The 12,770-nt window shown below is 42.8% G+C and overlaps 1 protein-coding gene across 2 annotated transcripts in view; it reads right to left on the reverse strand.

Annotated features, from left to right (window-relative positions):
- tenm1 (teneurin transmembrane protein 1) overlaps positions 1-12,770 on the reverse strand; it is a 200,713-nt gene that overhangs the window by 172,193 nt on the left and 15,750 nt on the right. For both annotated transcript variants that reach the window (XM_082558044.1, XM_082558043.1), the window contains exons 2-3: positions 12,085-12,357; positions 8,072-8,407 (exon numbers count right to left, since the gene is read on the reverse strand). In XM_082558044.1, the coding sequence (XP_082414170.1) occupies positions 8,072-8,407; positions 12,085-12,301 (553 nt within the window). In that variant the 5' untranslated portion in view covers positions 12,302-12,357. The remainder of the gene's footprint in view (positions 1-8,071; positions 8,408-12,084; positions 12,358-12,770) is intronic.

The raw sequence follows: 12,770 nt of genomic DNA on the forward strand, positions 1-12,770 counted from the left end.
GAGCACTGCTTTCATTAAGCCTGATTGGTAACTCGGAGACTGTAAATGTTTGAGGCAATTTGAAAACCCATTTTCTTCAAACCATTATCTGCAGAGTATGGCGGAAAGGGAACATTCAGACCTTTCTAGAGTATTAATTTAGCGCCGCGATCAGACAGTTTTAAGGGAGTTGTCAAGTTTTTAAAAAGTAATGGACATCCTGCAGCCAATCGGGATCAAGTGCTTACTCAGGCCCGGGTAATTACACAGATATTTGCATTTAGCACAGAAAGTTATCTAGTATAAAGAGCGATAGGGCCTTTCGCTGGACTCCTGTTTGCGGACGCCTTGGAACCCGTTCATCTCATGGACGATGGATGAAACGCGCAGTGATATAAAACCAGGAGGCTGTCTGATACACGTCAATGTGTCAATCTCAAAAGTAGCGGGGAGAAAGATAAGCCTAAAGAAGAGGGTGACGAGTAAAACTGTTCAACTGATGAAAAACAAGTCAAGTAATTAGCATCTCATTATATGACAGCGCTGTAACTCAGATTATATAGCTAATGTTTGTTTTTATGATTATTATTCCACGCTGCAGTAATTCAGAAGACTGACACCTCTCTCTCATCAGCCCTCTCTCGTCTGTGTCTCAGCATTTACTATAGGCCTCTGACCGTCACAAAGTAACTGAACACCAGAGTCAATGACCCTCGCCATCATAAACCTATTTATTAACCCGGTCTTTTTTACTCAATTTATACGCAAGCAGCAGTGACTTTCTGAAGTCATTTCAGCACAGCGGGGTTGCCAAAAAGTAGAGATGTTACTCATATGTACAGAATAGAGGAGCAACCTTTCATGGTTCAGTCTCAATTAGGGCTGCCACGATTAGTCGACTAGTCACGATTACGTCGACTATTAAAATCGTTGACGACAAATTTAATAGTCGACGCGTTGTTTGAAGCTTTGTAAGATCCCGAAAGACGCAGGAATAAGTAGTAGGATTTAAGAGTGTAATAATGGACTGAAACAGAAGATGGCAGCACTGCATGTATAAGGATGCCAGCTGCCGTTAAACCCAGAAGAAGAAGAAGCTGTGTCCCAGAATTCATAGCGCGGCCCAGCGCAGTTGTCAACAATGGCGGCAGCTAGTTAGTTTTAATATTACTCTTATTAGTCTTTTTGGGTCACAAAATAAAGTTTAACATATTTCCAGGCGAGAATGTAGCTGTGTAAACTTCAAATATCTGCTCAGTTTATCAAGACACCACATATTTTCAAAAGCGCTCGGACGTTTTCGGAGGCGTCTGTTACCCACTAGCTCGATAGCTAGCTGGGGGCAAGGCTCACTAGCGCCGTGAGAACACCGGACTCCCAGCAAATAGTTTTCAAAGCCACCGCTGTCTTTCGCTACACATGTGATATAAGTCACTTAGATAACTTAAAAATGTTATTGTTTGGCTTTTTTTAGTATTTTATTTGTTCCTGAGTAAATCAGTTTGGCTGAGAAATAAAGTTATAGTTTTTACACAGCTGAATAAACGTCAAGCAGACAGCTGATTATCAGAAGTGTGAGATGCTTGAGAATCTACTCCCGTGTCCTGTTATATTTTAGATAGCAAGGAGCAGACGAGACTGAGTTTATTAAACTCCAACGAAACAATCTGCAGATTTCATTAAACTTTAATAAACTATCATCTTGTCTTTATTTTTAGTTAGCACATACCTTAAACACTTCAAGCTGTAAGCTAATGATATCTATATAAGAGCAGATGCATGCGGGTGCAATAAGCTGTACGTTTTACGTTCAATGGATCTGATTAGTCGACTAATTGCAAAAATAATCGGTGACTAGTCGACTATCAAAATAATCGTTTGTGGCAGCCCTAGTCTCAATAGAAGAAAAAAGGGCGGTAACCTGCTGGTGATTTGTAAAAAAAAAAATCGCAAGGTCACCTGGCGGGAGGCAACCTGTCTCTAAACAATTGCAGTGAACTGTTAACTGTTTGCTAACTGGTTTTATTTGGTTATAATCCTGTAAAACAGCAAGGTTGCTGAGCACCTTGTATCATTTTCACATTAAATCACTGCCCTGCAGCGACAATTTCACTGTTTTTGGAGGAGTTCTGCTTCAAATCTTTGAGGTTCTGCCAGGACTCTGAATCTGAATACTTAATGTGAATTTATGTGTTTGCAGACGGCAACAAACCTGCAATTGTTTGACAGTTTACCACAGATAATCACGTATTACCACAAACAGATTGCATGTAATTGCTACCTTAACCCCATTCAGTTGCAGACAGATGGCAGACTGACTGCGTTTGCTCTTTTATTGTCATCTATGTGCACCAAATAACCATTTCAAAAGCCAACAAGATCAAGAGGTCATTGAACACGGTTGCAATAATTTAGTTTGCGCTGTTGTCTCCAACACAGTTTTGTGACTGTAGCATTACACATAAAATAACAGTTAAACAAATACTATGTATCTTTCTCAATAAACTGATATTTTTACATCCCTGTTTTTATATGGATTAAACACAAAAGTGCAACTGGGTGGTGAGACTAGCTTCTTTCTGTGTTTCTCTACTCTTCAAAGAAATCAACTAATGGGTTTCCAGCTTAAGCTTCATAGTTAATGGCAGGTTTGAACTAGAGATGGCACGATACCACTTTTTTATGTCCGATACCGATATCATAAATTTGGATATCTGCCGATACCAATATGAATCCGATATAGTGTGTTTTTTTAATCAATAATAATAATAATATAATTTAATATATTGCTGCATTTTGTATAAGTTCATACTCAAGTTTAAATAAACAATAACACTAAAGCTATTCTGTTATACCTGTATGTAAAAAATATACTGCACCGAAAATATTTCATAGTTCAGCAATACTGATCAATCTAATAAACTTAAACCTACTCAATCCTTCCTATTCTGGTATTTTAAAGAGTACTTAGCAGAAATATTAAGCAACCTAACTAATAGGGTTGCAAACTCCCAGCAAAAAGAAAAAGAAAAAGGGAACCACCCTCCACCTTATGATGCTTAATTGACGTAATCAACTTTAATTTGAGGCAGTGTGGAAAAAAAAATGCGCAGAAATAAATTATTTTTCTACAATAATTAAATAGATTCAACATCTTTCTTCAACAGAATTGCAGACTGCACAGATGGTACCTTCCCAAAGGAAAAAGTAGTATAGCTTACTAGGGTATATTAGACTTAACAGTTACTATATACAGCAATGGACTTCTATACATTTTACATAAGATTAAAACTTTGGGTGTAAGATTCAGATAATTATTTATTAAAAGCTAGACATTTTAAATGAGAATAAGAAAGAAAAGTATGTCTTTGTGCCCCTCTTGTCCCTGTTCATGCCCTATCGGCCCCCCTGGCTAAACTTTGGTAGATCCGCCCCTGCACAGTTACCAGCCGTCAGCTACATAGAAAAAGATCCTGGTGTAGAAAGTAATATTAAATAAATTCTAACAACAGCTTATCAAGCTTAAACGTGCTGCTGTTGTTCAGCCGCTGGTTTCCTCTTTCTGGCGCAAAGTGGGCGATAAACAAACAAGAGAGACGGACTAGCGACAGAAAAGCCGATCAGCTGATCACTGATCAGTTTCATGATTGAAGTAGCAGCAAGAAGAGGGAGGGAGAGAAGAGGCAGTCGCTCCATATATCGGTTGTTAAGCTTAACGTGGGAATGCTTTACAAACATTCAGAGATGAACTTACACACTTGCTTTACTTCTCTCTGGGATAACTTCCTCGGAGATGAAATGCTGGTTTGGTAGCGAGGCTACAAATACACACAGCTGCTTTATCACGTGACCACACTGCTCCGACGTGCTACGGATATGGGCCGAGTTACGCAGTGTCACAAGTTCTGTGAGGTGCTTTTTTTGATATTTAATGGATCAGATTACATTTTTTATTTCTCTCCGATATCCAATCCAGTAATTTACATCAGTATCAGACCGATATGTAATATCTGTCTCAAGCCTCTGCTTTTTGGGGAAAAAAATATTTGTAATAGGTTAAACAGGATTTCTCCCGCACACGGGACTAAAGCTGCAGAATCTAGTCTATAAAAATTACAGAGCCCCTGAGACTAAGGAGGTGTGTGTGTGTGTGTGTTTCATTTGACCACAGTTCTGCCTGATTCACTTTGATTTCAAGTCCACAAAAATAGAACTAGTGAGCATGACTGGACTTAGTCTGTTGCTTACAGCTGAATGTGGGAGTCTTCCCTCTAGGTTTATTAATATTATAAATCCCTGCAGCTACAGAGGGAGGGCTGATATGTGCATCACCAAAGCCAAAGATTTGTTTTGTGCACATTTATGCATGCAGCACAACAGGGATGGCATTTTAAATTATTCATATATACTAGTGCTGTCAAAATTATCGCGTTAATTGTTAAGATCAACGCGAAATGTTTAATGCATTAAAAAAATTTAACGCTGATTTTGTTTTTTTATTAATTTCCTGTAATCTAAGACCTTTAAATTCATGAGCACCTCTGGAGGAGGGGGCAACAGTGTGCTATGCTGGCGTTTGGCCTGACAGAAATGATTAGAAGAAGAAGAAGAAGTGACACCATGCTACTATCTAGCTAACACTAGCTAACACACGCAAGCATGGACGAGGGCGGACTTTTGGGTGGAAAGTTTCTCTTTAAGAAGTTGCCTGATGGCTTGTTGGACAAAACGAGAGTAAGATGCACAATTTGCAACGCTGAATTCAAGTACCACAGAAGCAGTTCATCACTGGCGTATCACCTGAGAGCAAAACACCCAACTGAATCCACCTCTACAGGACCTCGCCAGTCTACGCTTCAGGAGTATGGTGCTTGTGGACGAATAACAAAAAATGTGAGAGAAAAGGTAACCAATTCCTTGGTTGTTTGGATAGCTAAAAACTGCCGACCAGTTAGCATAGTAGAAGATGATGGACTGAGAGAAGTCATTCGTGCTGCATCAGGAGATGAGTGTTACAATCTGCCCTCGAGAGGAACCATTGTGTCGAGACTGCACACTTTGTATGGGGACCAGAGGGCTCAGCAGTCCAGCAAGCTTGTGCAAGTAAGGAATGTCGTTCTCACCGGAGACCACTGGACTTCGGTGAACAACGATAATTACTTAAAATATAAAGAATAAAAAAATGTAATTGGAGCCAGGCTATTAATAAAGTAATTGAGATTAATCGCAATTAATAACAGAAAATTGTGAGATTAGTTAGTTAATTTTTTTTAATCTATTGACAGCACTAATATATACACCTAAAAACATAAACAATGAAATGGATTTCTTAGCTTTGCTACACTTACATGAGCTGTCACACTCAGACTTACACAGTTTACAAGCTCAAGTCAAAAGATTTATTGCATGCTGGCCACCCGAAGCCTGAACTCCTTCAGTCAGTTTTACTGTCCAGTCCATTTATTCTGCAATACAACTATCGTCTTTCTGATGATTTGTTATCATGTTTTCTCACTAACCTGTAGTTGGTACACCTTCAGGTCACTCACTCCAGAGCATTCCCAGCCAGCTCCTTTTGGGATGAACTACTTTAGAATCAGTGTTCACTACCACTCCAGGTTTCCAAGTCTTATGTAATGCTTTCCCAGATAAAAGTATACTGCAGCCCATAATTTTAGACTGACACCTGGTTGTCCACATACTTTTGTCCATGTATTGTAAGTGGTGTACGTGTGTGTGCATCTCCCAGTAGTGAACTCCAGCTGAACTACACTTTCTTTCTACTGCCAATCTCCTCTGTTCTTGCGATGAACTGTCGTCAATTCGGGGTGTTGATGCTTTCCTGAGTTTGTCAGCAGGTCTGACTGGCGCTCGAAAATGCCTGCAGCCTTCCTCAAGGGAGGTGTCACAGTTGGACACACACACCCCACCACACAGCCTCCCACACACACACGCAAACATGAAAGAGAATAAAGACAGACATCTGTACAAATGTGGCTTCACACACAAGCTGAATCTCCTTTTCTTTTACTCTTTCTTAATCTGTCGAGCCCTCTCTCTATTTTCTCACACCTACACACACACACACACACACACACACACACACACACACACACACACACACACACACACACACGGGGACTAAATTGACTTGTCAGCTTCAATCAGACCAGGAACAAAAGGATTCCTGCCAGTTTGAAGCTGACATCATTAATAGGTTTGGGGGGGGGTGAGCTCTGAAGACAAAGGGAGTGCAAGGTCGGGCCGACTTAAAATGCACTTTCATTTTGGCAGGGACGTTAGCTTTTAGATTTCAGCCCCTTCACGCCAACATCTTTTTGCGAGTGCCTCTAACTTTCATTATCGCCCGGGAACAGAGGGGCGTGTGAGACTTTGTTGTGCTGATGGAGAGAAATGTGACATCCATAATACATTTCCTATTAGAGGATGCCACGCATGGACACACCTGGCCATGTCTCAGAGAGAGATGGACAGGAAGAGGATAAGAATAAATGGGCTGCTGCCGGTGGTGGAGAGGGAATAAGGTTGCAGAGTAAAAAGGATACGGACGCAGCAGAGGAGCATAGGTGTGAGTGAAAAGGGGGGAGAGCGTGTTCTTGAGAAAAGTTTGGAGAGAGAAACACAGGACATGCATTACATCATCATGTGACACATGAAATCCACACATAAACCGGCTTTCCTGGTGCACTGTAGCAGCAAAGCCCAACACTTTGAACATTTTAATCCTCCCCTCTTACGTCTGTGACTTCATCCATCCTTATTCCCTGCTGTCTGCTTCATTCAAAGCTGCCTCCACCTTTTTTTCTTTTCTTTTTTTTTGCAGTTTTAATTCTGACCCCGGATAAAGACAGAGTCCCTCATCTGAAATGGTAATATCTTTGGACCATATGCACGCAGCCATCACAAATTGGTTACTGTGTACTGCTGCAAGCATTCCCACTCTCTCTCACCCTCATTTTCAGTGACGCTGACTTCCTGTCCAGTGCACCAGCTATTCCCAAGCATCCCAAAACCTTTCTAGCTCCTTTTTCGCTCTCTCCTCTGTCTTCCCAGTCTTTCACCATCTTTGTCTAGCACTCACTTGAAACTAGCGTCTCCTTCACCTGTTTTACCCTCAACCACTCATTCCCTTTTATTCTCATTCTAATTATACCATTACATTACCATTTCTATTCTCTCATTTGCATTTTTTGCTTGCCCCTTCTCCTTCTCCCCTCTCTCTTTTTCTCCATCACCCTTCCTTTTCTCAGCCACTGAATACGTTCCACCTTTTTTGCGGCACATAAACAGACAGTGCCCTTGGGGACGGGTTGGAGAGCTCTGTCTTTGTTTGCGTGCACCTCTAACTAACTCTCCATCTGCAGGGAGCCCAGCCAAGCCCAGCAGCGCAAGACAGATAGCTGGCACCATCCCAGGCTCTTCTCTAGTTGGCCCAATATCTTCACCCCCTCCCCACCTCGCCTGCCTCTCAACTTCTCCTTCCTTCTAGGCTAGAGTCTTCCCACAGAGGCGGTTGTCAGATGCCCTCAGGCAGCCATTCAGGCACTGTAGACATGGGACCGCTACAATTCCTTTAATCCAAAATCTCCAATCCTTTTTCCAACTCATATTCTGTGGATGTTCATCATTGGACTTTCCTTGAGCTCAGAGTCAACCCCAGCTTCACCTTCAATAAGAGCTCACTTCAGAGACTAAATAACCAATAGTACATTTACTCTATTTAGTCACATCAAATAGCCTTCAAAGAAAGAGGAACTTAAGCATTAGCTTTAGTTCGAATACTGAGAGTTTCAATCACGCAATGGACCAGGGGTGTAACTTAAATCTCAAAAAAAAGAAGAATGTTAGGTGTTGTTTTTCTTTTTGCGTTTATTTTGCGTCTCTTTTCTATAATGAGGCTATAAGTGTAGGATGTGAAACACCATCTCACTTCACCACATGCTGCATTCTCCTTGCTTGTAGAAAAGAAAATCATCAAAGGTGTGCTACTAAATTATCTGCCAAGCCGATCTCCACTGCTGATGGACAATCCCATTAACGAGTAAGAAGAGAGGGTTTTTTCCCCACTCACCATTGTCAGGCTCAGACTTCCTGTCGTGCTCGGTGTCAGTTAGAGAGAGGGCGGAGTTGGCGCGGCTCGTGAGGCAGGAGCTCTGCTCAGACTTGAGGCCGCGCATCCACATGTGCTGCAGGCCGTGAGCGGGAGACGGGTCCACCTCCGGCTCCGTGTCCACGTCCGAACCCACACCGAGGGAGTAGCCGTGGCTGTGGACGTGCCCGGTCGGTCCAGAGCACAACACTTCCTCTTCCTCCTCCTGATGCTGCTGATGCTGCTGCTGCTGCTGCTGCTGTTGGTGGATGTGAAAGTCTGGGCTCCTCAACTGCCCGGCCTTACAGAAGTCTAAATCTAGAGGGAGGGGAGACATGCAAAATGAGCACGCACAGCCAAAGAACTGCAAAGCCTCTAATACTGGCGTGTGTTTTTTATTTGCTTCAGCGACTAAGCTGACCAGGTGTTTGCTAAAGACAGGCATTTACAAGCCAAACAGCGAACACCTCCCAAATTATTCCAACAGGCAGGCTGTTATTTGAGCAAGCATTTATTAAAAGTTTTTTTTTTTCTTCTTCTTTTTTAGCAGAGGTCCAAATCAAAATGCCAGCCTCAATTTTTCTTAACCATTTGCAGTGAGGCTATATCCTGTTCGGGCTGCCCGATGTGTGTTATTGAGCTCGAGATGTATTGAACTGCTGCTCAAACAGAGCACTGATCTCATCTATATTCTCCTTGGTGGGGTGAAGAGATCAGATAAAGATCAAACCTTATTAATATTGACTCAGACTGAGGGAAAAATTGAGCCTCATATGCTTTCAGGTATTAGAATGCCCTCCAATCCCGAGCATCAACCTGTTATCTGAGAACATCAGATATACTGTGTTAGTCCTCTGGTTACACTTCAATTCAATTCAATTCAATTGAGTGCTACTTTTTTTTTTCCTGTAGAGGCAGTTGAGTAAATTTTCTTTCTCACCACATGAGTTTTCTGTTTAGAATGTATAAGTGGAAGTGAAGGAACTGATGTAATTGTGAAGAAATGAGGGCATCATTTGAAATCCATATAGATAGCAGCCTGGTACCACAGGCCCCTCTGAGAACAGAGGAAAGAAACACTTCCCTTCCTTCTCACTTAGCGCAGCTAATACGCGTGTTAGGTCAGGTCCTCTGAACATGAACCGCAGCGTTTCAATAAAAGCCGCAGTCCTGTTGACCACTTCATTGACCAGCAATGTGTCCTGCTGTGCCTGTTTGATGGGGTCAAGACCAAGTCTGGCTCACATACTGTTCTGCTGGAATTAAAGCAGCCAAAGATTGGTCACCACTCCACACTACTGTTTAGTTCAAATTGGCTGCAAGAGGGCAATTTGGAAGCAAATTGGCCATTTCCCAGTAGCAACAAACACGGATTGACTGCAAACTGAAAAGTTGTCTAACCGCTTTGTTTTGAAACGTATTTATGATAAAACAAGAGGCCGGGGGTGGAAGTGATTAGAGCAACAATATTTTTCTTTGAAGAACTTCCCATTTCCTGCCATTACAGTAACCCGCTCAGGCCTCCGGACTATTTATGTGACTGTTTTATATTACTGTGCTTTCTTCCAATCTCGTAAGTACCTGTCATGAGCAAAAATCATTATTTGCCAAGCAGTTTGGGTAAAACAATCACAAGAAAGTAGGCTGAATATAATGTACAAAATCCCTGAATTGGATCCCAAATTTTAGCTTTGTGTTTCTTTCTCTGTTTGAGTTAAGAGCTTGCACATTTATAAAAGTATTTCTAACTCTTTCAATCAAATATGTAATTAAACTTGGGGTCATATATAGAGTCCACGTTGGGACTGTAGCACTGTTGCCTCACAGAAAGAAGGTCCTGAGTTTGACTCCGCCGTGTGGCCGGAGTCTTTCTGTGTGGACTTTGCATGTTCTCCCCGTGTTTGCGTGGGTTCTCTCCAGGTTCTCCGGCTTCCTCCCACAGTCCAAAGACGTGCATTTATTGGGGTTAGGTTAATTGAGGATTCTAAACGGCCACTTGCTTTTTAAAATCTATTCTTAATTACAGATTAGGTTTGATTAACTAACTGAAGTCTCTCTAAAAAGAGAGAAACTCCGAGAACCCGTCTGAGACACTTTTAATTGTTATTGTGCACACTTAGCAATAATGTTTGTAAACCTAATGAACTCGGGGCACGTACACTGCCCCTCTGTGTGATCGGCTGGGATCATGCGCAGCGCTTTTATTTATTTGTTTATTTTTTTGCTCTTTTTAGTATAAGAGTTGGCAGGAGCCTTGTATGTTTATGTACAGAGCAGTTTACAGAGAACTTCTGGTTTTGTCTATTTGGTGTCATCAGAAGGTATTTTGCAAGAATGTGAAATGAATTAGTTGGAAAAAGGTTCATAAATAATCAGATTCTTACTTAATTCAAATATTTAAACTGTGATGCATTTCTGGCTTTCTAAACAGCATGCTGAAAAAGCACGAATTAATTAGCATCCATTAGTAGAGGAAAAAAATGTAATTATTTTGGTCATTCGTTTTCAGCTCTGTAAAATGGTCACGTCGCTGGGGACCTGGCTGTCTATCTGGCCATCTATCAACAGTATCTGTCCAAAGTAAACAGGCTTAGCACAGACAGGTGCAGCGCAGAAAGGAGGTGATGTGGGATTAAATGGAAAGAGAGAGGAATTTGTAATATTAGTGGATAGTGAAACACGTGGGAAAAAGAAAAGGAAGGATAGGAACCGGAAGGAACGGGAGGAGAGGGCAAGATGGGGAGGCTTAAAAGATGAAGGAAAATGTGAAGAACATGGGTGGGGAATTAAATGAGAAACGAATTGGCTGATCTTTGTCACGAACACCGTAATCCATTAAAAATGTCACTGGAGGCAATGTCCCCCCTTAACAGTTGGTTACTTTGGTAGGGTATACTATATATAACTCTGTGGCCCAAAGATGAACAGATGTGCTTTGCAGAACCGGCTGCCATTGACATTTGAAAGGCTGCTTTGGGGGGGTCTCGTGCACCTTACCATATGACACTGATGGCAGGGGATGTTGTTTGTTATGGAAACAGAAAGGCGAGTAACTGCTGAAAAAGGCAAGTGCTCTTTTGACACCGCAGTGTCGTGGAATATATCGAGGCAGCATCATTATGACTAATGGCCATTGACAGGTTGCCGTATGGGCAAACAGGACGACAAAATCCATAGCAGGTGGCATTCAAACCATGAAATCCCTGGAGCGGGCCGCTTGTCAGGAGTTGTAACCGTTATGAATGGCTAATGTCGCTTGTTAGCATGGTGGGTAGGTCTTGCAGAGGAGCACAAGGTTGAGATAGTGGAAAGAGTATCTATTGATCACCATGAACCCTGCACAGTGGCGTGCTCCCGATGAGGTGCTGCTTCTCTTTTAACACCACACATGACCTGCATAAAGGCCATCCATCACAGCGCATGCTGGCCCATTTCTCCTCCTGTCACCAACAGGGAAGACATTTTTCGGTGTGTACGTGTCGGGGTGTGTGTACGTGTCGGGGTGTGTGTACATGTCGGGGTGTGTGCACGCGCGTATATGCAAGCGTGTGTGCATGTATGCGTGCCTCTGTCTGCCCGTGTCAGTATCTGTGTGTGTGTGTAATGAAGGGTGGTGTTCCACCCCAGGTGAGGCCAGAGAGGTTTGGGGTTGACCTAGTTTAGCTGTGGGAGAGAAATATCACCTCCGTGGAGAAGAGGTAATTGGCTGCCTCCGACTGTCCTTCTGGCTCATTGTGGACTGTAATAGGTAATTCACAGAGGTCTTTTTAAAGACCTCTGTGTGTGTGTGTGTGTGTGTGTGTGTGTGTGTGTGTGTGTGTGTGTGTGTGTGTGTGTGTGTGTGTGTGTGTGTGTGTCTGCCTGCCTGCCTATCTTTTGGTGCCAGTATCCATTTGAGTACACATACAGTATCTTTGCAACCGCGGACGTATATTTCAAGGTAACTATATCCAGCCTAAGCATGCCCTGATAGCATGATAAGCGTGACCTTGTACCTTGTTGGGGTTGGCTGTAGTTGCTCTGCCTTTCCCGATGTGAACCGAGGGTGAGGCGAAGCTCGTGTGTGTAGTCAGGCAGGGTCTCGCGTGATGTGTAGGAGCGGTGATGGGTGCGCCCATCCTCACTCTCATCGGATGAGCTGGTGTAGGACATCTCCATTTCATGGCGCCCCTTAGACAACGGCTGGTAGGGTTTGCTGTCCATCTCCTCCATGGCTCGCAGGGCTCCACTTTAGTCACTCAGCACAGCCACAGCACAGAGCACAGAGTCTGGAAGAAAACGAGGCGGGTGAGACGCAGGGCAATGGGGTAGAAACAGCGAGGAAGGGAAAAGGGCAGCAGGGAGAAAGAAGAATGGGCCAGCAGTGGAAAATGAAAGGAAACAGGGGATAAAACGGACAGGGGCAGAGGAGAAAAATAGCGCAAAAGTCTATTATTGAACACAGTGGAACAGTATTGCAACATCTGCTCATTCCAATTACAGCAGACATTCATAAACAGCATTTGGCTTCTTTCATATTTCACACCAAAGGTTGCTCCAAATCAATACGCTCAGAAGGGACCGCGATGGTAGCCATTATGTCCGCACGTGTTTGAAAAAAAATTGGCCCAAATAAAGCAAAGCTTAGTGTTCTGTCAGTTGCGGTTTCTATTTTTCCTCTCGCTACTTTAAGCTTTATCTC

Source organism: Aulonocara stuartgranti (assembly GCF_965226115.1).
Source record: "Aulonocara stuartgranti genome assembly, chromosome: 2".
Classification (NCBI taxonomy): Eukaryota; Metazoa; Chordata; class Actinopteri; order Cichliformes; family Cichlidae; genus Aulonocara; species Aulonocara stuartgranti.